A 23805-nucleotide genomic window follows, 5' to 3' on the forward strand; every position below is an offset into this window, starting at 1 on the left:
ACCCCTGTAGTCACCTGTTTCCCTGACTCATCACCACACGTTACCACTATCTTATTCTCATATGTCTGGACTCCTGCACTGAACACAAAGCCCTGTGAATGGGGTGTTGCCATTCAGCTTTACCACTGTCTGTCCTTGAAACCCAAATAGCCATTGGGACATAGAAGTTGATCATTAAAAATTTGCCAAATGAATGGATTAGGGTAATTCTGATCTGTCTCTGCCCCCCCCCCCCCGCCTTAACTTCAGGTTTCTTTTTTAATATATTAAGTGGTATTCTACCTAGTCAGAAAAACTTCTCTATTGAAATTTCAGCACTGGCACCGGCCCTGCCATCACTATCCTCTGAATACCAGAGTGAGTTCACACAGCATTCCTCAGCCCTTTCCCAGCTAGTCAAGAGGCTTTCTGCTGCAGTAACTCTCCAACTAGGAGACTGGACAACTGGTACACAGCAAAGTGTAAGTGTGTTGGCATACCTGGGAGACAGGCCCTGGGGGCCAGCATCACGGGACACGGGTGGAGAGCCACAGGGAACCACCCTGTGGCTGCGCACAGTGTAGATGGGGTTCCGCAGAATGGAGCTCACAGTGGTGCTGGGAGTCATACTCCGGGGAACAGTGCCTAGAAATGAGCTGGATCAGAACAGTGGTTCCAAAACACCTAGACAGCCCTGGACTGGACCGCACCCTCCCGTAGACACCAGGCAGTCTCAGTCTTAGGGAAAAGGGATTCTAGGTAGAGGCTTTTAGTTACCAGTCTGCCATATGGCTTTTACTAGTGGCCTTCCCCAACTGTTAGAAAGAACTGATCTGTTGCAACGAGCAAAGATTACATCCAATAGAGATGGGGGTCAAGAAATTATGGGTTGAGGACATATGACAATATCCCCTCTTTCCAAAGACTGGACATCCCTGTGAGCCCACAACGACCCTGTTTCCAATTCCTATCCCAGCAGCTTACTTACCCACAGATGGCCGGCTGGGGTAGAGTGGGGGGTTGCCATGGCGGCTAGCATGCCCTGGTGAGTACGGGGACCATTCCTGGACCTCTGCAGAGAGTTCTCCACTGGTTGGAACACAGTCCTGTTCCTGCAGAATCAAAAGCAAGAGTGTCTGCTATGGAAAGTGAATACTTAGTATGCTTGCAAACTGACTTCAGTCCCATGCACCAGGCTCCTCCCACTCAGGCAAAGGAGTGACCAATCGGAGAGGTGCTACCTATTCACATTGCCTGACACCTGGGAGCAAAGGATCCCCTGTACAGACCCATCATACAGCAAGTGCAGAGAAAGAATCTGCTTTCCTGCCTGCCTTCCTTCACTCCCTCCCTCATTCCTTCCTTCTTTCTCTTTTCTGTCCTCCCTTCCTTTCTTTTCTTTCCTTTCCTTTCCTTTTTTCCCCTGAGACGGAGTCTCTGTGTAGCCTGTCTGTCCTAGAACTCACTCGGTAGACCAGGCTGGCCTCGAACTCACAGAGATCCACCTGCCTCTGCCTCCCAAGTGCTGGATGTGCACCACCACTGCCTGGCTTTGCTGTTGTAGTAGTTAGACTCTGCCTTTCAAATAAACAGACTGTGGAAGTGGGAGATGAGAAGACATGCCTGACAGGAAGCACAGTGAGCAGTGTGCATTGGGCCCCAGAAGTTTCAATCTCTCAGCAATCTCCCCTTCTGGAAACTTCAGCACACAAAGCTAGCCTGCCCTACAGCCAGCTTCAAGTGTACCACTCATTTTCCCCAACCTTTCTGGGGCAAATATGTCATTTAGTTTTTTTTTTTTTAACAAGCTCAAAAACTTCTATATTTTTAATTGAGCTATACATTTCCCCCTACTCCCCTTCCTTCCTCCTTTCTTCCCTTCTACCTCTCCCCTACAGGCTCTCAATTTACTCAGGAGGACTTATCTTTCCCCCCCTTTTTTTATAAGCTCAAAAACTTCTTTAACAAGCAAACCAAACATTATTTTCAGCAAGTGTTCTTAGTGTCACTTCGCACCCATGCTATCCCACGACCCTTTCCCATCTACAGGGACTGCTGCTCACTGGCATCCCCCTGCCACCCTGTCACTCTTGCAGGTACACACCGCCAGCACAGGGCCCCAGCTCTGTGGGAAACTCTGAGAGGCGACTTTGCAGGCTCCCACCCCACTGCTCCAGTTCCAGGCCAACCTCTACCTCCATGCACTGAGTAGGGATCACTACTGGAGCAATCTTGGGCCGAAAACTAGGGGCAGACTTCGGCCGGCGCCGCTTCGGCCCTAGCTCGTCCGCTTTCTGGGAGGTGAGGTCCTCATCACAGGACTTCTTGGCAGGCAGGTAGGAGGTTTCTCCATCCCCTTCAGAGTGGTAGCTGGAGGCGATGTGGACCCTTGCCTTGCGTGTGGGTGAAGCATGCATGGGCTCCCCGGGGTCCATGCTGGGGGGTGGGGCACTTGGAGGGCTGGTGGAAGGTGAGCTGCCCACCAAAGTGGCTTCTGACTCAGAACTGGTGTCCAGCCTGTGTTGAAACTTGATAGAGTCACTTCTCCTGGGGGGCTTCGGGGGTGTCAGAGACCCTACCCTATTGGAGGGCTGCGGGGAGTGAGCAAGCCCAGGGACTGGAAGCAGGTAGTCTATTTTAGGGGGTGTCTGTGGGCGCTTGAAAGTATTTGGGTCAAAGATGGACTTCCTTTGTTTGGGTTTCTTGTAGACAGAAAGCTTCTCAGGCACTGATGTGGAACCAAGCACAGCCTTGGGCCAGGTCCCACCACTGCTGGAGCCATCAGGATCTACCTTGTCCAGTGGAGCCTCTACTGTCCCACAGGGGCCCACCCCAGTCTCGAAAGACAGCAGAGGCTGCTGGCTCTGCACGTCCACCAGCCCATAGCCACGTTCAGCAGAGGCATCAGAACGGAATGAGTTCAGACTACGCTCTGAGGTGCTGGGACAGGCCCGGGGAGAGGCTGGAGAGGCGGCTCTGGGGAACGGCTTGTGCAGAAATGAACTGCTGCCTCCAGGGGGGCCCAGCTCCTTCCTGTCCTCCAGTTGATCTGCATAGAAGATATCTGTCTGTGTGGAGTTATTGTGCTGCAACAAGTTCCGTTTGTTATGTGCCTGGACCTCTGGGCCGTGCGCTCGACAACTCAGCATCTTATCTGAGTCCTTGATATTTTCAAAGATGTTCTGGCCACTCCACGAGGAGCTCTGGGGAAACACCTGAGCCAGGGATGCAGAGAGGTGAGGAAAAAAGTGAGACGTCATCGCTTACAACTGTCACTGGGAACCATCCCGACAGGAGTGATGGACAGACAGACACACAGAAGGCAAACACAGATTCATGTACATATTACTGTCTAACGGTGAAGTTTTCTCATGGGCCTGGCTACGTAGAAATTATAAGAGCAATAAAATTCTGTCGACTTTGAGCATGATATGCAGCCACGTGCACACTGTGTAAGAATCACTGAGCATCAAAGTAAATTATTCATGGTAACCCAGGCAACAGGAAACTAGCCAGGGCTAAGAGGTGAGCTCAGACACCACAAAAAGACACAGCAAAGAACTGTGCTTGAGTGAGCAAGTCTATGTGAACGGGTGCCACAGCTACATGATGTCTCGAAGGGACAGACGCCTGCAGACAGGAAAAGGGCCAATGGTTCTTGCAGGCTTGAGTGCCAATGACAAAGAAGGACACGAGAGACTTGCAGAGCAGTGACAGTACCTGTGGAGAACTTTATGATGACCACGTATGCATCTGTCCATACTCACAGGATACACAGTATCAACAGTGAACCAACCCCCAGTAAGCCATGCAGCAGTGATGGCTCCTCATGTGTATCAAATGCACCACACAAATGTAAGGTGGCAATACCAGGGGAAACCTAGGCTGGAGCGCTCACGTGAGGGGACACATGAGAACAATCTGCCAGTTCAGATGGTCTGTAGACCTAAAACAGTCCCCCAACATCAATTAATTTTAAGAAATAACTTAGAAAGCGTCTCTTAGTGAACTAGCTGGACCCATTTGCCTACATTTCTATTACTAACCTTTCCACCTATGTAGAAAAGTTGATTTAAAAAAAGTATAATGAGTACCTATAAACCCACTCACCAGATTCAACGATTTTACCAGATACTCTTTATCATCTTTGTCTATGCTGACATTGATGAACACTGGAAAGTCACATATATTTTGGTATTTCCCAGGCTAAGAACTTTCAAGTTTACCACCAAATATGGCTATTCTCCTCAAAACTCCAAGTCCACTGCCAGGCCTAAGGAAGCTAACCATCTCTAGGGCCTTCAGATTGTCCAGAGACTGAAATGTACCCAACTACTCTCAATAGTACTGTTTTCAATCTACATCCTCTCAGGCTTCCTATACCCTGCATTTTAAAATCAATATATTTTCCCCAACAATCCTGGTGCCCTTTAGAAACAGCTCAGGTGCATGGAGCTGAGGCACTTCTCACCCTCCCAACAGTGGCAGAGGTGCCCAGTGCCCACCTTCAGGAGGGAGAGGGTCAAGGAGTCTTGACAGTTTCGCAGCAGAGATTCACATTCATTCAGAGATTTATTGTCCAGTGCAATACCATTGATCTAGGACCAAAGAGAGAACTGGTCAGGCCTATCAATGGGGTGGCCTCAGGCTCCCAGGCTGCCAAGCCAGGGGCTGGGCCCATCTGCCAATACTGAGACTATTTACATAAGGAGCCAAACTCAGGGGTTAGCAAAGGAAAGGAAGGTAGCTAACCAGCAGTGCCTGGAGTCACTTAAGAAGCAGGGCCTTCTGAATCAAGGGGAACACAATCATAACATCAAGCTGGATGGGACCAGAACACGGGGGACTGCAGGGAGACATTCTACTGTGTGATAGTAGCCCACTCCTTCATTTGTGAGTGGCCAGGAAATACATATGCCTCACGGAGGTGGGTGGCTAATGGAAAGGAGACCATGGCTATGAGAAGCATTTGTGACATAGAAAGTACCACATAGAATGAAGCACTGCCATTGTCAAAGAGAATCAACACCCTCTCCTGGAATCTGTCCTCACCCCTCACCGGCACGGTCAAAGCTTCTCAAAAAGGGCATTTGGAACAGTGAATGTCCACACTGGTGTACCTGAGCTATAGGGAAACACCTGGGAGGCTCTCACGGGATCATGTTGGGTGAATAAAGCCTTGATGGAGTCACATATTACATGATGTCATTCATACAAGTACAGCTTAACTGCCAGGTGAGAGACTGTGTGTGTAGGGTGTGCAGAGGGGATAACTATAAGGAGACAGAAGGGAAGCAGGCATGATGAAGAAATGGTTCTACATGTGACTACAATGTTTATACAAAACTACTTGTGATCACACCACCCAGAACTATGCACACACCACACCAGTGTCACCATGCTGGCTTTACTACAGGGAACAGAGGATGAATGGGACATAAGGCCTCCCTGTACTCTATTACTTCTTTTGATTCTATAATTATTTCAAAGTCAAAAGCTTAAAAAGGGAGTAATTGGGGAGAGCACTCACTTGGTGAAGTGATTGCTGTGCACCCTTGAGTTTGATGCTCAGAACCCAGGTAAAAAGTTTGGTATGGTGACATGTGGTTGTAATACGGGTGCTAGGGAAACAGACACAGGCAGGTCTAAGATTCACTAGTCAACAACCCAGCCTATTTGGAAAAGCTGGGCTAATGAGAGACACTATCTCAAAAAACAAGGTGAATGAGGATTAAAGGCTCAGGAAGAATTAGAAAGAGATGGGGAAGATGTGAGTTAATCACTAACTCTTATGGGAACCCATTTATATATGTGAGTTTGAACAGAGGTACCCTGTATGGGTGGACAACATGTCAAGTGGTCTAATAGCAGCATGAACAGTAGGGGATAACCAAATGCTTTCTGACTAAATGTGAAGTCTGCTCCAAAGGAGAGAATTTATGATTTCTATTATAAACCTGGTCAAAGTCCATGGCTTTGGAGTCTATTGTTTTGCTAAATGGCCACATTGTCAAACTATATTCTAAATACATATGTTTATATCTATAGATTTGTGATGCTTCCAACCTTAGACAAAGAAGCTTCTTGCTGTGGTGGCCTTTGGTTAATGTACTGACTCATAAGTAACCAAAGTGTAGAGAATAAGTGACTGTTGAGTGTTCAGTCCTAAGCTGAACATCTGTATCAACTGCCCAAGGCTCAGAGAACATGGAAAAGAGGGGACAGAAAGAACTTAAGATGGGAGAGGTTCTGTGAAGTGCTGTCTTCTGAACACCGCATGGCAGTTGCCATAACTGTTGGGAGTTGGCAGAAGCATCAGGTGGGAATCAGGATACATTGTATACATGTGTGAAGTTGTCAAAAAAAATAAATAAAAGACTTTTAAAGTCTCACGTAATACATAGCCATATTAAAATGCTCAGTTGTGCCAAGACAGTGTTACATTATTATATCACAGTTCAGTGTGACATCACAGTGTAACACTGGGCTTCCAGTGGCTCTCACTGTTGTCAGAGTTTCACTGTGACACTGTCTCAGAGTGGCATCACAATGCTCCATGCTGCTGTCACAATACTGCGTATGACTTTACACTCTGCTGTGATATCAGAATGATCCGCCCTGATATCACAATGCTCTACTGTGTATTCACAGTAGTCTACTCTTCTACCGCAATGCTGTAAACACTGCTCAGTTGTGCTATCATAATGGTACACTGTCATATCACAACGATCAATTATATCAAGACATGAAAATTTTTTATGACATTACAATGCTCCACTGTGACATTACAATGCTCCACTGTGACATCACAATGTTCCATTGTGCCCTCACAATCCTACATATGATTTCATTTAAAAAGAGGTTAAAAAAAACGATTCTTAACGAGCAACTCTCAAGGTGGTGACCTCTGGTCCTGGTCTCCACATGCACTGGAACATATGCATATGCACATCTGCACATACAGGCAGCCATATGAACACACACACACACACTACCACCTCCACACACAAAAGCTAAAAAGGTATCTACAGGATGTAACTATATTGGCAAGGGCAACTAATGTGTTTTCCTTGTACTTCGTCTCCATTTTTAAGACATTTCCATGTGACCATGCTGTTTGGAAGCACTGTTTCTCAAGTCCGAAGAACAAGAACACACTCAGTGGTGAGCCTTTTCATCGGGTACCTGTGAGGCTGACATGACTCATGACTCTTGTGGAAACACAAGGGCACAGCAGCATAGGTACTCACTCAATGCCTATGCACTCTGACTGAGGGAAGCCCACCCAGGCAGGAATTTGCTCCACAGCGCTCTCCCCCCATGAGAGGGTTTCTGGTAGCCACTAAGCACTGCTTATAAAAGCACAAAGGAATGGCTAGCAGCATTTTAGCCGATGCCTCTGAGGGCCCATATAGGGGATGAAGATGTTCTCAGGGTAGAGAGTTTACCAAGCACACATGACTCTCTATACCCCGGTTCCATCTCCAACATCATTGATTGATTAATTATATTAATTTAGAAAGAACCACAGGCAGATCCAAGGACATTAATCTCTCTAGGACATCAGCCAGACAAAAATGCAAGGTGAACAAAGAAGGATGTCATGGTTCCAAATGAACCAGAGGTAGACATGCTTGAAACGCAGTAAATTGCTAATCACGGTTTTGGCAGGATGGGAACCACAGACGGGTCCAGACCCAGGTGACGTGCTATCACTAGTGTAGGACTGGAATTTCACACATATGTGCCATGAAAGGCATATGCCTTTTCCAGCGTTTTCCAGCTCTGTGGGTTGGTCCCAAGACTGACACAACAAACCCTGCTACTCAGCTAACACCCACACTTCTTGTTGAGTGCAGAGATTAAGGGGTGCTGAAGTGGCTGTACTGCAGGCCCTTGTGTAACAGCAGATGGTGACAGCAGCTCATATGTCGATCAGGAGGAGACAGTTTTAAGTGTGCATCACCAAGCAACCCAGCTTCATGAGGTGGTACGGTGAGTGAAGATGACTTCAAAAGCCACCCATGACATAGAATGCGAACTGCAGATCCCACCGCTGTGTTTAAACCCAGATGCCAGAACCCTACATATACAGAGAGACCTACACGAACACTCGAGTCTGGGCTGCAGGCGCAGGCACCTTCCATGTGGGGGCAGACCTCTATCAGCGGACTCGAGGGAGACGGGGAGCTACAACACTTTGCTCTCTATGTGTTTTTGTTATTTTTTGCTTTTTAATCACTTGACCATTTTATATTACATTACACTTGACCATTTCCCTATTATGTTGATAATGGAGAAAAAAGTTAAAAGAATAGGTATACTGATGAGTAAAAAAAAAATATTTAAAACAGATACAATGACTCTGAGGCAGTTGGCTTGCTTAATTTCTCAAAATACACATACGTGATTAGAAAAATAAATCACATAGATACTCTTTCTTGGAAAACTGTCCGTTACAGACATTCACACACTGAGGGATGAGTAAGAGAAACTCCGCTGCTATCAGTGTGTGGGAGCAACAGAAATGAGTCTGAACTCCGTCCCAGACTGTTCTTCCTGTCTACAGTACCCATTGCTGCAGTATCCTTAGGAGAAAGCTTTTTGGGATTTTTGCTTCTAATGATCACACGGTACAGTGTCCATGTGTAGCGGACAGTTCGCCCTGTTCTGGAGACTCACCGCAACAATCCTGTCTCCCACGGCGAGAGACCCCTCTTTGGCGGCCGGGCTTCCAGGTACCACAGCAGCAGCATACACTCCGTTTTCCAAACTGATGCCACTATCTGTGAGCCAGAGGAGGGCACTGGGTGACCTGGCCTGGCTGTCCCATCCCAATTCTGCTGACTAAGTTTATAAAAGGGACTAAACCCCACTCTGTGACTCTCCCACCACAGGGCTCATTACATCCTGTCTGGTGAGTCGGATACGGGGGGACTCCTAGGACCTCCCACCAGGAGAGCAGTTGGGCTGCATTAGGACACCAACAACATGCACCGCCCAGGGACACGATGATCTGGTAGGCCCACTACCTTTCTGTCCGCTAAGGTTGATGTGCAGAGGGGTAACGACCTTTCCACCCAAGGACTTCCTCCGCCTCACGACCATGTTGATGGCTCCGTCTCCATTGAGAAGCGCCTTGATGGCCTGCTTCTTGTCCTTGTTGATGAGGTCCACATCGTTGATTCTCAGCAGCCAGTCGTTGACCCTGATGAGGGTCAACAAGGCCAGGCAGACACCCACTCAGAACCTAAGACCTCTAGCTGTACCTCACTGCACGCCCATTTACAGGCTCAGGTACCAGTGAGCGAGCAAGTTCCCTGCATCCACACTTACATAGGCTTCTGCCTATAAAGTTGTGAAACTCACAGGTGCTGGTGTTAAACAGCTTGGCTTCATTCCTGACTCTGCCACTTACTAGCTGTAGAACTTAGCCCGGCTTAGTGTATCTGTAAGGTGAGGTAATATTTGTACCTGCCTCAAAGAATTACAGAGAAGAATGATTAAAGGGTACACTATGCTTACACCAGCACTGGCAGTAGTTAGGGTGGTGTACCACTCCATTGAGCTCACTATTACATGGGATGTACAGAAAGTCAACATCCTCCTCTCATCACAACCTGAGCCCATGCTACCCAGAGAAGTAAGACAGGCCCTGGTACCCAGAGAAAAGCCAGACTCGGGGATCCAAGAGGCAGTTTCCTTTAAGATCACCCCAGCTGAGCCCAGGGCTTTAGATAGCTCAGTGAGTTCTCGGCTACTGGGAAATGTTCACTTGGTTGCCACCTGTCTTCCTTGGGATGCTCTAGGTTGGGTGGCAGGCCCCAGGGACTGGACCCTCTCAGTTCTTACCTTAAGCGACCATCAGCAATACTTCCTTTGTCCACTTTGGTAACAAATATGCCACAGTCCCCAGGAAAACAAGGCTCATTCACACCTTCTGCCATGTCAAACCCAAGCGCTTTCAAGTCTATATCCTGTCAAAACAGCACCAGCAGATTTTTACCAAGCAGGGAAGAGAAATACCCTAGACCCAAGTCACTCAGTCCGACTCTAGCTACTGCGGACAGCCTTGTCAGTGTTGCCCCTGCTCCTCTACTGGGGCCTTTGCCTTCCATGTGATTTGCCAGCACCACCATGAGACACAAGAGTGATGTAACCCAGCTTGGCTGTTTTCTTGGCAAGTTTTATGTCAACTTGACATAGGCTAGAACCATTTGAGAAATGGGAACCTCAACTGAGAAAGTGCCTCCCTAAGAGCAGACCACAGGCAAGACTGTAGGGCATTTTCTTTATTAGTGATTGATGTAGGAAGGCCCATCCCATTGTGGGTGGGGCTATCCTGGGGCTGCAGACCCTGGGTTACATAAGCAGCATCCCTCCGTAACCTCTGCATCAGTTCCTATCTCCAGTTCTTGCCCGGTCTGAGTCCCTGTTCTTTCCATGATGAACAAAGGTATGGAAGCATAAGCCAAATAATTCTCTACTTCCCAAGTGGCTTTGGCCATGGTGTTTCATCACAGCAAGAGTAACCCCAATGCAGGACAGAAGGCTACAGGGAAGAAGATGCATTCTACCCTGGGGGAGGTAGCCATGAAACAATACCCAACAGAACCATCCTCCACTCGTTCAAAGTCATGGCACCCAGACAGTGGACTAGCACAGCCACCTGAGGCAGCTCACCGTCTCTCTCTCAAACTCCACAACTTCTGTCTCCCACTCCATGGAATCTGTGTCAATGGCTGAGTCGTGGGAACTGTGGGCCATCAGCTGCCGGAACCGGGCCTCCTTCTCCAGCTGGCATTCCATCTGCTCCCTGAGAACAGAAAGAACTGTGGCAGTGGCCTTTTGAGGGGGAAACATTTCACTGACTCAGCACCAAACTTCAGCAGCTACTCCAGAAAACAAAGTGGGGCTTCTTCGCCCTGGCACTCAGCTTCCTGGTAAGCTAGGTAAAGCTTTCTGGAATTATCACTGGGTTTCCTTAGTAGCATATTTTGAACACCGAAATTCTCCCAAAGTAGGTTTCCATACTAATGTTTTTTGAACACAGAAATTCTCCCAAAATTTAGCTAGCAAGATAAAGCAATTCAGATCAAAGGCCAGCAAGAGGCTTAGAAATGTAGCACAATGTTAGAGTGTTTACCTAGCATATAGGGCTGTGGTCTTTCTTTTCTCTCTTCCTTTTTTTTTTTTTTTTTTTTTTTTTTTTGTTTGTTTTTCAATACAGGGTTTCTCTGCAGCTATGGAGTCTGTCCTGAAAACTAGCTCTTGTAGACCAGGCTGGCCTTGAACTCACAGAGATCTACCTGTCTCTACCTTCTGAGTGTTGGAGTTCACCACGGCCCCGATAGTTAGTCTTTCTTAAAAACAAATTATGGGTCGGAGACATGTGTAGGTGCCCACAGCAGCCAAAAGCACTGGATCCCCTGGAACTGGAGTCGCAGGAGATGAAGTGCCTGACATGTGCTGCGAGCCAAATCAGGTCCTCTGTAAAAGCAGTGCACTCTCTTAACGGCTGAAGCATCTCTCCAGGCACGGTGTTAGTCTCGACTGTCACCTCGGCTGAACTGAGGAATGTTTTGACTAGTAACAACTGTGGATGTGCCTCTGGGAGTGTCTCTAGAGCAGTGGTTCTCAGACTTTATTTAACACAGTTCCTCGGGTTTTGTTGCTATTTTATAACATAATTTTGCTACTGTTATGAATTATAACATAAATATCTGATATGCAGGGTATCTGATACCATCTCCCAAACGGATTATGATCCGCAGTTTGAGAACTGCTGCCCCAGAGACAATAAGACAACGAGAGCTATGACTTAATCTATGGCTAAATCTTTTCTTGCTTTCTGATACGATAGCATTATTGGGAGGTGGTAAGAAGTAGAAAGTGGGACTCTAGAAGAAGTAGGTCATTCGGAATACCCCCTCAGGGTCAATCCATACCATGTCCCCGCTCCTCTTGAAGTCCCTTTTCTGTTTCCAGGACTCCAGTAAGTGAACAGCTGTCCTCCACCACATGACATCATCCTGCCCAAAGAATGGGGGCAGGCAACCATGGACCAACATCACCAAAACCATGAACCCAAATAAATTCCTCCTCTGCTGGGTTATTTGTGGCAGGTATGATGTCACACACACAAGAAAGGAACCTTTTAAGAACATTCACACAAATGCAGGAGGAAGAGATTTAGGCACCTAATGCCGTCTTGGAAATGAAATACAATGAAATACAACATGAGAGATAGTGACACAGCTCAGTGGACAGACATGGATGTAGTGCAAGCCCGATGCCCCAAGGTGGAGCCCTGGCCTGGAACCAAATTAAAAAGCTGGATATGATGGCATGCATCTGTAATCCAGGCACTCCTACAGTGAGATGGGAAGGAGAGAAGAAAAACCACCCAGAAGCTTACAGGCCAGTCAGTCTTAGAGTGGACAGCATGCAGAAATAAGAGAAACGTGTCTCAACAAGATGGAAGGTGAGAGAGAGAGAGAACTGACTCCTCTCCCTCTCATACACACACACACACACACACACACACACACACAAACATTTTAAAATAATTATGTGAAGAGTCATTCAACTTAAAACTTCTAAAGCATCTGCAATGGAGCCTACATGGTGACACTTGGGTCAGAGTTATGGAATGTGTGCCCCAGAAATACCTCCAAATGATGCAAAGGCACAAAAGTAATTCAACAGGAAAGACCTGAGCAGGTCAGCATCCATAGCTTATAAAGAGGAGAGACGGGGGTGGAGAGATGGCTCAGGGTTAAGAGCACTGGCTGCTCTTACAGAGGACCTAAGTTCAATTGTTCAGTTCCCGCATCCACATGCAGCTCACAACCATCTATGACTCCAGTTCCTAGGAACTGGACACCCTCTTCTGGCAGCTGCTGCATTCGCACCCATACAGATACACACATATACATAAATAAATAATAAAGTAAATCTTAAACAAAAACTTCTCAACTAAACCTCTCATCTTTTTTTAATTAACTCAAAATATATTGATGTATATCAATACACACACACACACACACACACACAAATATAGTTGAAATACTGAATAAACCAACAGAACCCAGTGCTTCGTATGCCTTCTGGCTCAAGCAATATGCAAAACCTCCTTCCAAACCACACTCTGGAGCTTCCAGAGTTTTCCTTAAAATGGATCTTTCTTTTTTTTTGATTTCAGTGCTAGACGAAATGAGAGTCTTACACATGCCACGTTCTACCAATAAGCTGCATTCCCACCTGACGGGATCCCGTACCTGATTCCACCCCTTGTTCCTGGGCAAGAACCTGCCACATTGTCTCTGGAGCCCCAAACTATTCCTTGGAGTACCCAGCTCTGCTGTAGGTTATTAAATAATGAAGCTACTGATCTTGACAGATCTCAAATGGGAGGAAGGGAAGCTGCCACTCCCTCCTGAAAGGACTCACTCACTGTGTGAGGTTTGGCTGCCTACACGTGCACACGTGAGCTTTCCCGCTATCTCTCATTACACCGGCTCTGGAGCTATCACATGGTGAGCTGAGCTGCTGCCTCCCAGGTAGAATCTGAGTGCAGACTCTAAGTTATTGGGCTCTGCCAATTTCTTTTAAACTGTACTTTATCATTCCTATTCATATCTAAGTGCTACCAAGTGTCCAAATGACCCTCTTGGAGGGTGCTGTGACTCAAAGGCAGGTGCCCAACACCCCAAACAGCCTTCTAGATGGGCATCTACAAAACCCAGGTAGAGCAGACTACCAAGCCACAGTTGTAATTCTCTGGAAAACTTAAGTATGTGCTATTCTGGGGTAGGGGAGGGGGCAGGCTGACTTTCTCTTCCTGTACACTTTTAATCCAATTACTACAGCAGTGTGGTCTGTTTAATGAGTATTATTTGCTTTGTGCCTCTAAGGAATCAAAACAGATACTCAATACACTTTGTGTTGAATGAATAAGAAAATGAATGGGCTGCAAATGGTGTTGGCATGTTTGTCCCCAAAAGGACTGCCTGGGAACAGGACGTTCCATGTCATGTGCCTTGCATGGGGTACTTGTCATTCTTTCATGAGCTATCAAGGGACTGGTGCCATCTTCTGAGAACTGTCAGCATTCATTCTATAGACTACACAGTGAGGTGGAAAACAGAGGACGCGTCCCTCCTCAGTGCACTCAGGCTGCCTCACCCAAAAGGCAGAGGGGACAGCCTACGCACAAGCCCACTCCACACTGGTAACACCCAAGCCTACTTGAGCTCCTTAAGTTCACGGCTGACATCATTCTTCTGCTTCCGGGTGTCGTCCAGGCTACGAAGGGCTTCAGCCAGTTCACTCACAGCCCGATCCCGCTCCCGCCTCAGATTGTCACACAGAGTCCTGGTAGAGAAAGGAGAAGCCACGGTCACTGTGAATGGCAAGAATGCAGAAAGGGCACGTGGTCTGTACCACACCACCTGTCAGCCCCTATTCCTCAGGTTCAGTCTCGTCAAACACCCAGACCAGCCCACCATGTAACCAAAGACACCAGTCAGACCTCAATGCCCATGTCCCTGGGGCAGAAGGCCCATGTTCCACACACCCTTCCAGCATGAGTTTTGTGGCAGTGGAGCTCCCCCTGGTGGGCTTTTGTGCTCCAACACCCACAAGTTCCTTAACGGACCATATGCAGTGCTTTCTAGCCACGCCATTACCAGGCTGAGGGGCCCTGAGCCAGTACTCAATCCTCTGTCTCTGCAGTTCTGTATAGGTGCAATGTGGAAGCACAATGGAACTCCAAAAAAAAGAAAACCAAATTTCCTCCACCTAGAAGGATACACAGGCCCATAGCAGAAGAGCCTGTGCTTGGCCACCTCCAAAATAATGCGCCCTCCAGCTGGTCCCCAAGCCTGCACAGCCTGAAACCTCCACCTCCTTGACAAGAGCCAGCTCAGGATCCCACTCTTGGAGAGCAAGCCACAGCAAGAGAACATAGGAAGCACCCTAGAGGCCTCAGCTCTTGCCACACCGCACACCAAGCACCTCTCATCCACCTTCAGTTCCTGGCCCTCCCTGCTAGGGCATAGGTCTGACCCTTTCATAGCCCGGGGCAGGGGTTCCAGAGTCCCTCAATGACCAACTCATTGTACCACCCCCACCATCCCTGGTTCTGCTCCAGCTCAGGATCTTACCTACACTCCTCAGCTTCCCGTCAAGACCCTCAGAACCCAAACTCAAGGACACTGTCACTCTACTCCTTGTGATTTTCCAGACCAGGACCTGGCCACATCCACGTGTGAAAACACGTGCGCCCCCTCCATCTACAATGTTCACACTTCCTCTCTTGCTGAGGAAGCTGCACTCAAGCTTCAAGCTCTAGCTCAAATGGCAGTGGGCCTTGTCTCCCCCAGCCCCCACCCCGACCCAGAGCCCTTCTAGGCACAGATACACGGCAGTCTCCTCTGAACACTTGCTATTCAGATCCAGAGCCCATTCTAGGCACAGATACACGGCAGTCTCCTCTGAACGCTTGCTATTCAGACCCAGAGCCCTTCTAGGCACAGATACACGGCAGTCTCCTCTGAACGCTTGCTATTCAGACCCAGAGCCCTTCTAGGCACAGATACACGGCAGTCTCCTCTGAACGCTTGCTATTCAGATCCAGAGCCCATTCTAGGCACAGATACACGGCAGTCTCCTCTGAACGCTTGCTGTTCAGATCCAGAGCCCATTCTAGGCACAGATACACGGCAGTCTCCTCTGAACGCTTGCTATTCAGATCCAGAGCCCATTCTAGGCACAGATACACGGCAGTCTCCTCTGAACGCTTGCTGTTCAGATCCAGAGCCCATTCTAGGCACAGATACACGGCAGTCTCCTCTGAACGCTTGCTATTCAGACCCAGAGCCCTTCTAGGCACAGATACACGGCAGTCTCCTCTGAACGCTTGCTGTTCAGGAGCCTAAGATGCTGACACAATGGACGCGCACAGAGAGGAGAAAACAACAGACACATTCATACAAGTTGCTTCTATGAAGACCTTAAAGAGAAAGGTGGATTTGACCTGGTCATAGCACACACTCAAGATGTCCAAAAGTGAAGCAGAAAGGAATTACAATAGAAAATCCTAAAGACAAGAGACGAGGCAAGAATGAGCTCAGGGGGAGAAGGAGGTGCCATAGTCCCTGCCTTTTTTACCTGGACACATGGCCAATGACCCTACCAATAGACCTCAGTGTTCAAGAGAAATACAGGACCACACCCATCCAAGAGCACCCTTACCGGATGCTGTCACGCTCTGCCACAATCTTGTCCCGCTCCTGAAAGGCCCAGTCCCGCCGGCACTTGGCCACATCTGCTTCCTGGAGGGCTTCCTTCAGCTCCTGGCACAACGCCTTGCACTGCTTTCGGAGGATTTCCACCTCTTTGTTGGCTCTCCCAGCATCCATGGTCACTGTGTCTTTGATCTGAGGGCAAGAGGTAGGTGAAAGGGGTTACCCAGCCTTCTGAACTAGAAACCTGACCAGTTCCAAAGTAGAGGCTCTGAGTTTCAAGGGAAGCACTGAGCCCAGGCACATCTGAAACACACCAGCATTTGTCTCCCTGTAAGGCTCTTCTCCTTTGCCCAGGATGCTGGCCTCACTGCGCACAGGAGGTGCACATGCACAGAGAACCCGTGGTGGAGAATGGGGGCTCCCATCCACCTCTGCCTCCGCTTGATTCCCACTGGGCTTCTCCAAACTGCTAGCCTCTGAGACGAATCACCCTAAAACACTGCTCCTCAGACACTTTAGTAAGATGGGGTAGGGAGATTAAGATACCAGAGGAACTAGGGAGCCACGACAGTCCAGGCAACCAACCTCTATCTGATCCCTCAATCTGATTAATGACAAACTGCAGGAAGCCAGCAGTGACTTGCCAACAGAACAGTACTGCCCTTGCCAAGAGACCACCCTTGCCGGTGCTTCCTCTCTGCCTTCTGCTGACCTCTACACCAGGACTCAGCCTCCAGGAACTCAGCCTGGGGTCTCACCCTGACATCCTTAGTGGTCCTGTGGCCCTAGGTACTTCTGATGCGTGGGCTTGGGAAGATACGGGCTGTTTCAGAAACTTCTCACCTAAAAAGAAGGGCCCAGGGGCTGCACCCCAGACCCCAGCAGATACACTGCCCACCCAGAGGCCCCAGCTGTGTGTCGGAGAATATGACTTCCAGGTGTGAGAGTTTTGTTTCTCTTTGGACACCTTCCCTGTGGCAGGGCCCCTTAAAGTACTATCTTACTGTTCTGCCTGCACAGCTGAGCTCAGTTCCTCATGTAGACACAGCTGTACCCAGAGGCAGTGGGAAGGCACAGCTGGCCAGGGTATCTCAGATAGCCCTTGTATCACGGTGCTCCATTTAGTAAGCTTGGACCTGGGAGAACTTTGCAAAGGCGAACTCCACGAAGACACTCTGTGATCAGGAATCCAGATGAACTGGAAGACCTATACAGCTGACCTTGAACAGGTGGCCAAACAATGTGGTTATCATTCCCCAGGGCCACATCACACCTAAGGACCACAGCTCTGGCTTCCTTCTGGCTAGTGTCAGTGGGGCGTGAACCTAGAACAATGTGCAGAGAAGTTAAGAATGTCAATTCAAGTGGCTGCGGGAGGGTGTAAGGCAGGGGATTCTCCCCTGCTGCTTGCTGACTCAGAACAGCCCTGGAAAAAGATTCCTGCCTCAGCTGACAAGCCACCTGTCACCCAGCCAACACCCCCTGCACAGGCCCAGGGGACTCAGACTAAAGGGCATGCCTGATTGCCTGAGTGCTGAGTACCAAGGGCTGAGGGCTGTGGCTCAGAGGTCAAGCCTCCACATTCAAGAAGCCAGCACCAGGGGGTACTGGGTGATCTTCAGATTTTTCTGCGTGCATGACCATAGCCTACGCGGGTAACTTCTGGAATCTGAAAATCCTATGGAGCAGGCTTGCTGTCCTATCTAGTGACCAATTTAGTCATTCTCCAAAGTGTTGTTTTGTTTTGCTTTGTATTTTGTTTTGTTTTATTTTGTCACTATGATTTCCTACCCTGATATTACATCTCTGTTTTCAGTAGGCACACACTCAGATACTAGGACACAAAAAGGAACAGGCAAACTATCTAGGACATTAACTAAACTCTAGTGCACTAAAGTGACTTATTCAAAGCTCCTTTATGGATGTGTGTGGTAGTGCTTGCCTGCAATCCCAGCACTTGCACTCAGGAAACAGAGGCACATCTCTGAACTCAAGGATAACCTACCTGCTCTATACAGAGAGTTCCAGACTAGCCAGGACTACAAAATGAGACCCTATATATAAGAAAAAAAGAAAGAAGGAAGGAAGACAGGAAGATTGGGTTTTTTTACATAATTCTTTTTTTCTAAAATTTATCAACGTCAGACAGAACAGGTAGCTCAATGGTAGAGCAAGTGATACTGAAAGCAAGGCCCTACACACACACAGGGAGAAAGAGTGAGTGAGTGAGTGCAAGAGGGGGGAAGGGAGGGGGAGAGAGAGAGCGTGAGGGGGAGGGAGAGAGATAGAACGGGAAAGATACTGAGAGAGAAACAGACAGACGTACATATACATACACAGACACACATGCACACACACAACAGATTGAGAGAGACATACAAATATATACACAGACACACACAGAGAGAAAGAGACATACACATATACACCTACACACACACACACACACACACACAATGTTGTTGTACTACATGTTCCTCTTGGCACTGACCTTCACCCAGCCGTCTGAGAACATCAATCCTTCTGTATGGATTGCCATTATTGGCCCATTTTACCATACAAACAGTTGCATAGGGCTTCTGCTCATCCTAAATGGGCAGTAATGGAAAGGACTCCTGTCGCTATAACTCCATGAGGACATAACTGCTCACCATGTTTTCTGTTTGTATCACCTGAAAACCATCCCTCTAGGACAAATGTGACTATCACAGCCAGTCTGCAGTGTCAGAGAGACAAGAGGCCATGAAAATGAGGAAGGCTCACACTCCAGTACAGAGCCTCAGTCTCCCTCACTTCTCACAGCCCCCACTTCTACCTGAACATAGAAGAATTCAGTGCAGGCAGAAAAGCCACCGGTGTGATGGCTAATCTTGGTTGTCAACTTGACACACCTAGAGTAGGGAAATGCAACTGAAGAACTGCCTCTAACAAATTGGCCTGCAGGCGTGCCCGTGAGACATCATTTTCTTTAACGTACTTTTTAAGATTTACTTTTATATTTTTGTGTGTGAGTATGTTGCCTGCACATATGTATGTGCACTGCATGTGTGCCTTGTGCCTACAGAGGCCAGAAGAGGGCACTGGATCCCCTACAATTGGAGTTACAGATTTTTGTGAGCCAACATGTGGGTGCTGGGTCCTCTGGAAGCACAGCCAGTGCTCTTAACTGCTGAATCACTTCCCTACCCCTGTGGGATATTTTCTTGATTGCAAATTGATATTGGAGGGTCCAGCAATATGAGCAGTACTGTCCCTAGGCAGGTGGGCTTGAGCCATATAAGAAAGGTAGCTTGATGTGGTCCTGGGAATAAGCCAGTGAGCAGCATTCCTCCAGGGGTTTGCTTCAAGCTCCTGCCCTGCTGAACCTCTTGCTCAGACTTCCCACAATGATGGACTAAAGCCTGGCAGATGAAATAAACCCTTTCCTCAACATGTTGTTTGGGGTCATGGAGTTTATCACAGTAACAGAAAGCACACAAGACAGGTAACCTGGCTACCCACATTCCCACACCACCTGGTACACAGTGATCTCTGCAGAGCACCCTGCCAAGCTTCCTGACCCTGCTTTCTGTTTCCCATGCATCACTTTGTACCCTAACAGACCTACACTGAAAATCAGAATCACGGAGTAGAGGCATGAATCAAGAACAGCATCCTAGGGAGCAAGGTTTTAAGACAAGGTCTATGGTTCAACTCAGCAGAAAGTTGTGCACACAAGAACTTTAAACCCCAAAGTGCCCTGAGAAGAAAACCAGAAACTCCTCTGAGTACACAGATGGCTGGTGGACAAAGGCCCCCAAGAGTGCTCTTCTGAACCCATGAGGCCAACAGGTCTATGCAGCCTAGAACTTTGGTCTTGGGACCTTGTTCACAGAGAGTCAGTCTGAGACAATTCAAGATGGTCTGTGATTACGTAAATGTAGCCCTCCACTCTACCAGAAAGAACAGGACATTTCTCCTATAATCAAACTATGCTATTTTGAAACAAACAAACAAAGCAATGTCAGTATCACAGCATGAAAGAGACAAACATGGCCTCTTGACGACTTACTATGTAATCATTTCATTTTATATATAGATATAATACAGCCTGGCAGCCTGGGCACCCGAACAAGGTCATGAGGCTAGTTCAGTCTTCCTACCCAGAAGGCACTTTGCACCCACTCAGCTGTGTGTGTCCTCTGATGTCTTCCTATGTCTGGGAAAATGGTCAGACACTCTGTCCCATTTCTTCTCTGGATCCCAGACTAAAGTTAAACACCAAGCCTAAGATCAGCAGAGGCCTGAGTAGTATTTCACAACCCAGCTACTGATAACCTTCAAAGAAAAGCCCCTTCCCCCTCAGACCTTCTCCTTCAGCCCTCAAGAACTCTATGGCCGCCTTCAATGCTGAACCACTGCCTACCTGCCGCAGGGCCTCCATTTCCTCGCTGGCTGCCTTCTTCTCAGATGTGCTGCTCTTGAGTTTGGATTCCGCCAGCTCCACCTCTGTCTGTAGCTTGTCCAGCTCGGAGATGACCTGGTCGCGCTCACTCATGATGAGCTTGTACTCGCTGTACACAGCGTCACGCTCCTCCTTGTATTTCTCAGATTCCTTGGCGGTTTTCACCTGCTTGCTCCTCAGCTCTGTCAGCTCAGACTGCAGCAACTCCATCTCCCATTGAAGGTCCTTGTTCTGAGCTGTGGCTTTGCTCAACTCGTGGTGGATTGTCTCAAACCTGGGGAGGAAAATGCGAGGTGGGAGGGGCAGGGAACTGCATGTCAGCTGTTACCCCCTGCACCAGCCCCACTGTACACAGTCAAGCATAAAGTTTCGACTGAGGTCATTCTCTGCAACCCCAGAGAGAATGATCACAGAGTGCTAGTGCCCTGGGCCTGGAATGTTTCTCAGGCTTTAACACATGCCAGAAATTGAAGTGAGGACTGCATGCTCTCTACTCTACTAAAAAAAACAGCACATTTCTCCTTATAATCAAGCTATGCTATTGCGGGGGGGGGGGGGGGGGGGGAGGAACAACATAAAAAACAAAACAATGCCAGAATCACAGCATAGGAAAGGCGAACATAGCCTCATGATAACTCACTATGCAACCACTTCATTTTATAGGTAGACCTAGTATAGCCTTGCAACCCGGGCACTTGAACAAGGTCATGAGGCTAGCTCATTCTTCCTGCCCAGGAGGCATCTTGCACACAAGCAGCATTTCCTGAGATGTGTGCCTGAGAATACCTTAGGGGCTCCAGCAAAACAGTAACAGTCACATTCCTGAATCCTGCAGCAGAGACACCTGCCTGGGTCCAAACTGGCAGTTCCTAAGAACTCACACACTGCAGGAATGCACTGCATGCAATACTGTCCAGGGTGGTAAACATATATATCTAAAGCAATGGTCCTTAATAAAAATGAAATTTCAAGGGACATGCTGTCCAGGACATACCGTTCCCATTTGCAAGGTGGGTAGCCACTATGGAGAGCTAGGTTTATAAGGAAATCTAGGAGTCAGGGTACTCAGGACACAACAGTGCACTCAGATGAAAGGAAAGGAAGTCATTTCAAGACTAATGCAGCAACAAGCACAATGTTCTCATTGACTGGAAAACACAATGTTCTTAGGTATTTTTCTCCTGGAAATTGTACAGAGGAGCAGAAGCCCACAAAAGACAGGAGCCCCAAACAAAAGACACCCATTTTGCTACCCCTAACACACACTGCCCTGTACCCAGCTTGGGCTCCTACCTCCTCAGAGAGAGGGCGCACTGATGCTGCAACTGGATGGCTGTGTCCCTCTGTTGGGTCAACATCTCCGTCTGCTTTTGCAGGCGCTGGTTCTCCTCCCCAAGCTGCTCCAAGCGGCTCAGGTCTGAGTTGTGCATGGCGACCTTCTCGCTGTACCTCTTCCTCAGGGCATCATAGTCCTTCTTGACCACTTCCAGCTTGTCCATGGCTGTGTCATACAGCTTGTTGAGGATCTCTGAGGAGCCATTGTGCTTCAGCACCTGGGGACCAAGGAGCAAGATGGGCAGAGCAGATGTCTCCCTTCTCGAGTGTTACAGAGAACCCCCATCCTAGCACAGGAAGGCTAGAATGGCCAGCCTGCGACTATCATGTTCTGGAAAGTTCTGTGTTCGGGGCTGCCTCCTGACTGACTGGCATCCAAGAACCTGATAGCGAGCACTTGTCAAAGTAAGACCAGCCCATACTGAGACTGTGACTTTGGTCCCTACTAAGCAGAGAGGAACTGTGATCAAACACTTCCTGTCCACTGTGCTTCCAGAGTAGGAGGGGCATATGTGCGGCTGCACCTACCCCCTAGAGATCAACTGCATCAGGTAAAGGAGCTGAGAAACTAGCACCTAGTTACCCTGGGTTACCCCATGTCCTTTCTCCTTCCTCATGCTGACTTTGCCTTATATCCTATTGCTAAAATTTTAGCCAATGGTGATGATTATATATTGAATCTTATGAGGACTAGGCAAATCACAGAACCAATGGATGGTTCTAAAATAAGGACATAAAATGTCCAGTGTTGATCTAGGCACTAGCAGTGTTGGGCAGGACAAAGAGACTGTGCCTTGTGCTCTTTTCATCCCCATGCCAGGGTGGGAAGAAATGGATCACCAATGGAACAGTATCTTCCTAAATTGATGTAGGCTTCCAAGAAATGAAAAGGGAAAGAGTACAATATGCAGGAGAATATTCTCAGTAGCACAGAGTCAGAGAGCGAGGTTGTAAGGGAGGCTCCTGCCTAGGGATATCTTTCTAAGAAAGTGATTCCTAAGTGTAGCTAACAAAGAAAAATAACCAAAGATCAGGGATACAGCCAAAGGCATGGACACCAATACAGTGGGGGCAGAACCACAATGTTCTAAAAAGTCAGCAAGAAGAGAATGCAAAATAGGTACAACCAAGTACAAATAGAGGTTTAAAGAAGCATTTACACCAGGTGGTGGTGGCACAAGCCTTTAATCCCAGCACTCAGGAGGCAGAGACAGGCGAATCTCTGTGAGTTTTCAGCCAGCCTAGTCTACAGAGTGATTTCCAGGACAAGCTCCAAAGCTACAGAGAAACCCTGTCTCAAAAAAACAGAGGGAAAAAAAAAAAGCATTCACATGTACAAGGCTCATAGAGAAGGCTAAATCTTGAGAACTGAGCAGATTGTGGCAGTCTATCAAGCAAAAGAGAATTCTAGAAACGAGCATGGTGGCTGGTGCATGCCTGTCATCCCACTCCACAGGCAGGCCGCGGCTGGAGCAGTCTCTTAAGTGCAAGGTCAGACTGAGCTACACAGCAAACATGTCAGCCATGGCTATGGAGCCAAACTCTGTCTCAAGAGCAGTGAGTAAAACGCAACGACAACATCCCCCAAACCAGACGAACAACCACGACAAGAGACACAGAAAGAGTGTGAGCACAAGAATGCATCCTGCTGAGAACCTCTCAAAGATCCTTAGCCCTTGATGACTCACCACCTCTGTGGGTTTGCTTCCTTATTTCTCAAATGACAGGACAAAACTGGAAAGGCTGGCTTAACTCTCCGCAGCTCCCACAGCCCAGGAACAACCTTTTTCACCCTGT

The 23805-nt window shown here is 48.1% G+C and overlaps 1 protein-coding gene across 3 annotated transcripts in view; it reads right to left on the reverse strand.

The window, feature by feature from the left end:
- Dlg5 (discs large MAGUK scaffold protein 5) overlaps positions 1-23805 on the reverse strand; it is a 103755-nt gene that overhangs the window by 19620 nt on the left and 60330 nt on the right. Inside the window, exons 6-18 of one of the 3 annotated variants that reach the window (XM_038310632.1) lie at positions 21967-22226; positions 20635-20947; positions 16237-16421; positions 14230-14355; positions 11928-12011; positions 10663-10795; positions 9832-9956; positions 9012-9187; positions 8662-8765; positions 4485-4577; positions 2175-3194; positions 968-1091; positions 480-624 (exon numbers count right to left, since the gene is read on the reverse strand). In XM_038310632.1, the coding sequence (XP_038166560.1) occupies positions 480-624; positions 968-1091; positions 2175-3194; positions 4485-4577; positions 8662-8765; positions 9012-9187; positions 9832-9956; positions 10663-10795; positions 11928-12011; positions 14230-14355; positions 16237-16421; positions 20635-20947; positions 21967-22226 (2888 nt within the window). The remainder of the gene's footprint in view (positions 1-479; positions 625-967; positions 1092-2174; positions 3195-4484; positions 4578-8661; positions 8766-9011; positions 9188-9831; positions 9957-10662; positions 10796-11927; positions 12012-14229; positions 14356-16236; positions 16422-20634; positions 20948-21966; positions 22227-23805) is intronic. The other 2 variants (XM_038310633.1, XM_038310634.1) reach the window with 2 other exon arrangements.

The sequence above is a fragment of the Arvicola amphibius genome, chromosome 13 (assembly GCF_903992535.2).
Source record: "Arvicola amphibius chromosome 13, mArvAmp1.2, whole genome shotgun sequence".
NCBI classification, from domain to species: domain Eukaryota; kingdom Metazoa; phylum Chordata; class Mammalia; order Rodentia; family Cricetidae; genus Arvicola; species Arvicola amphibius.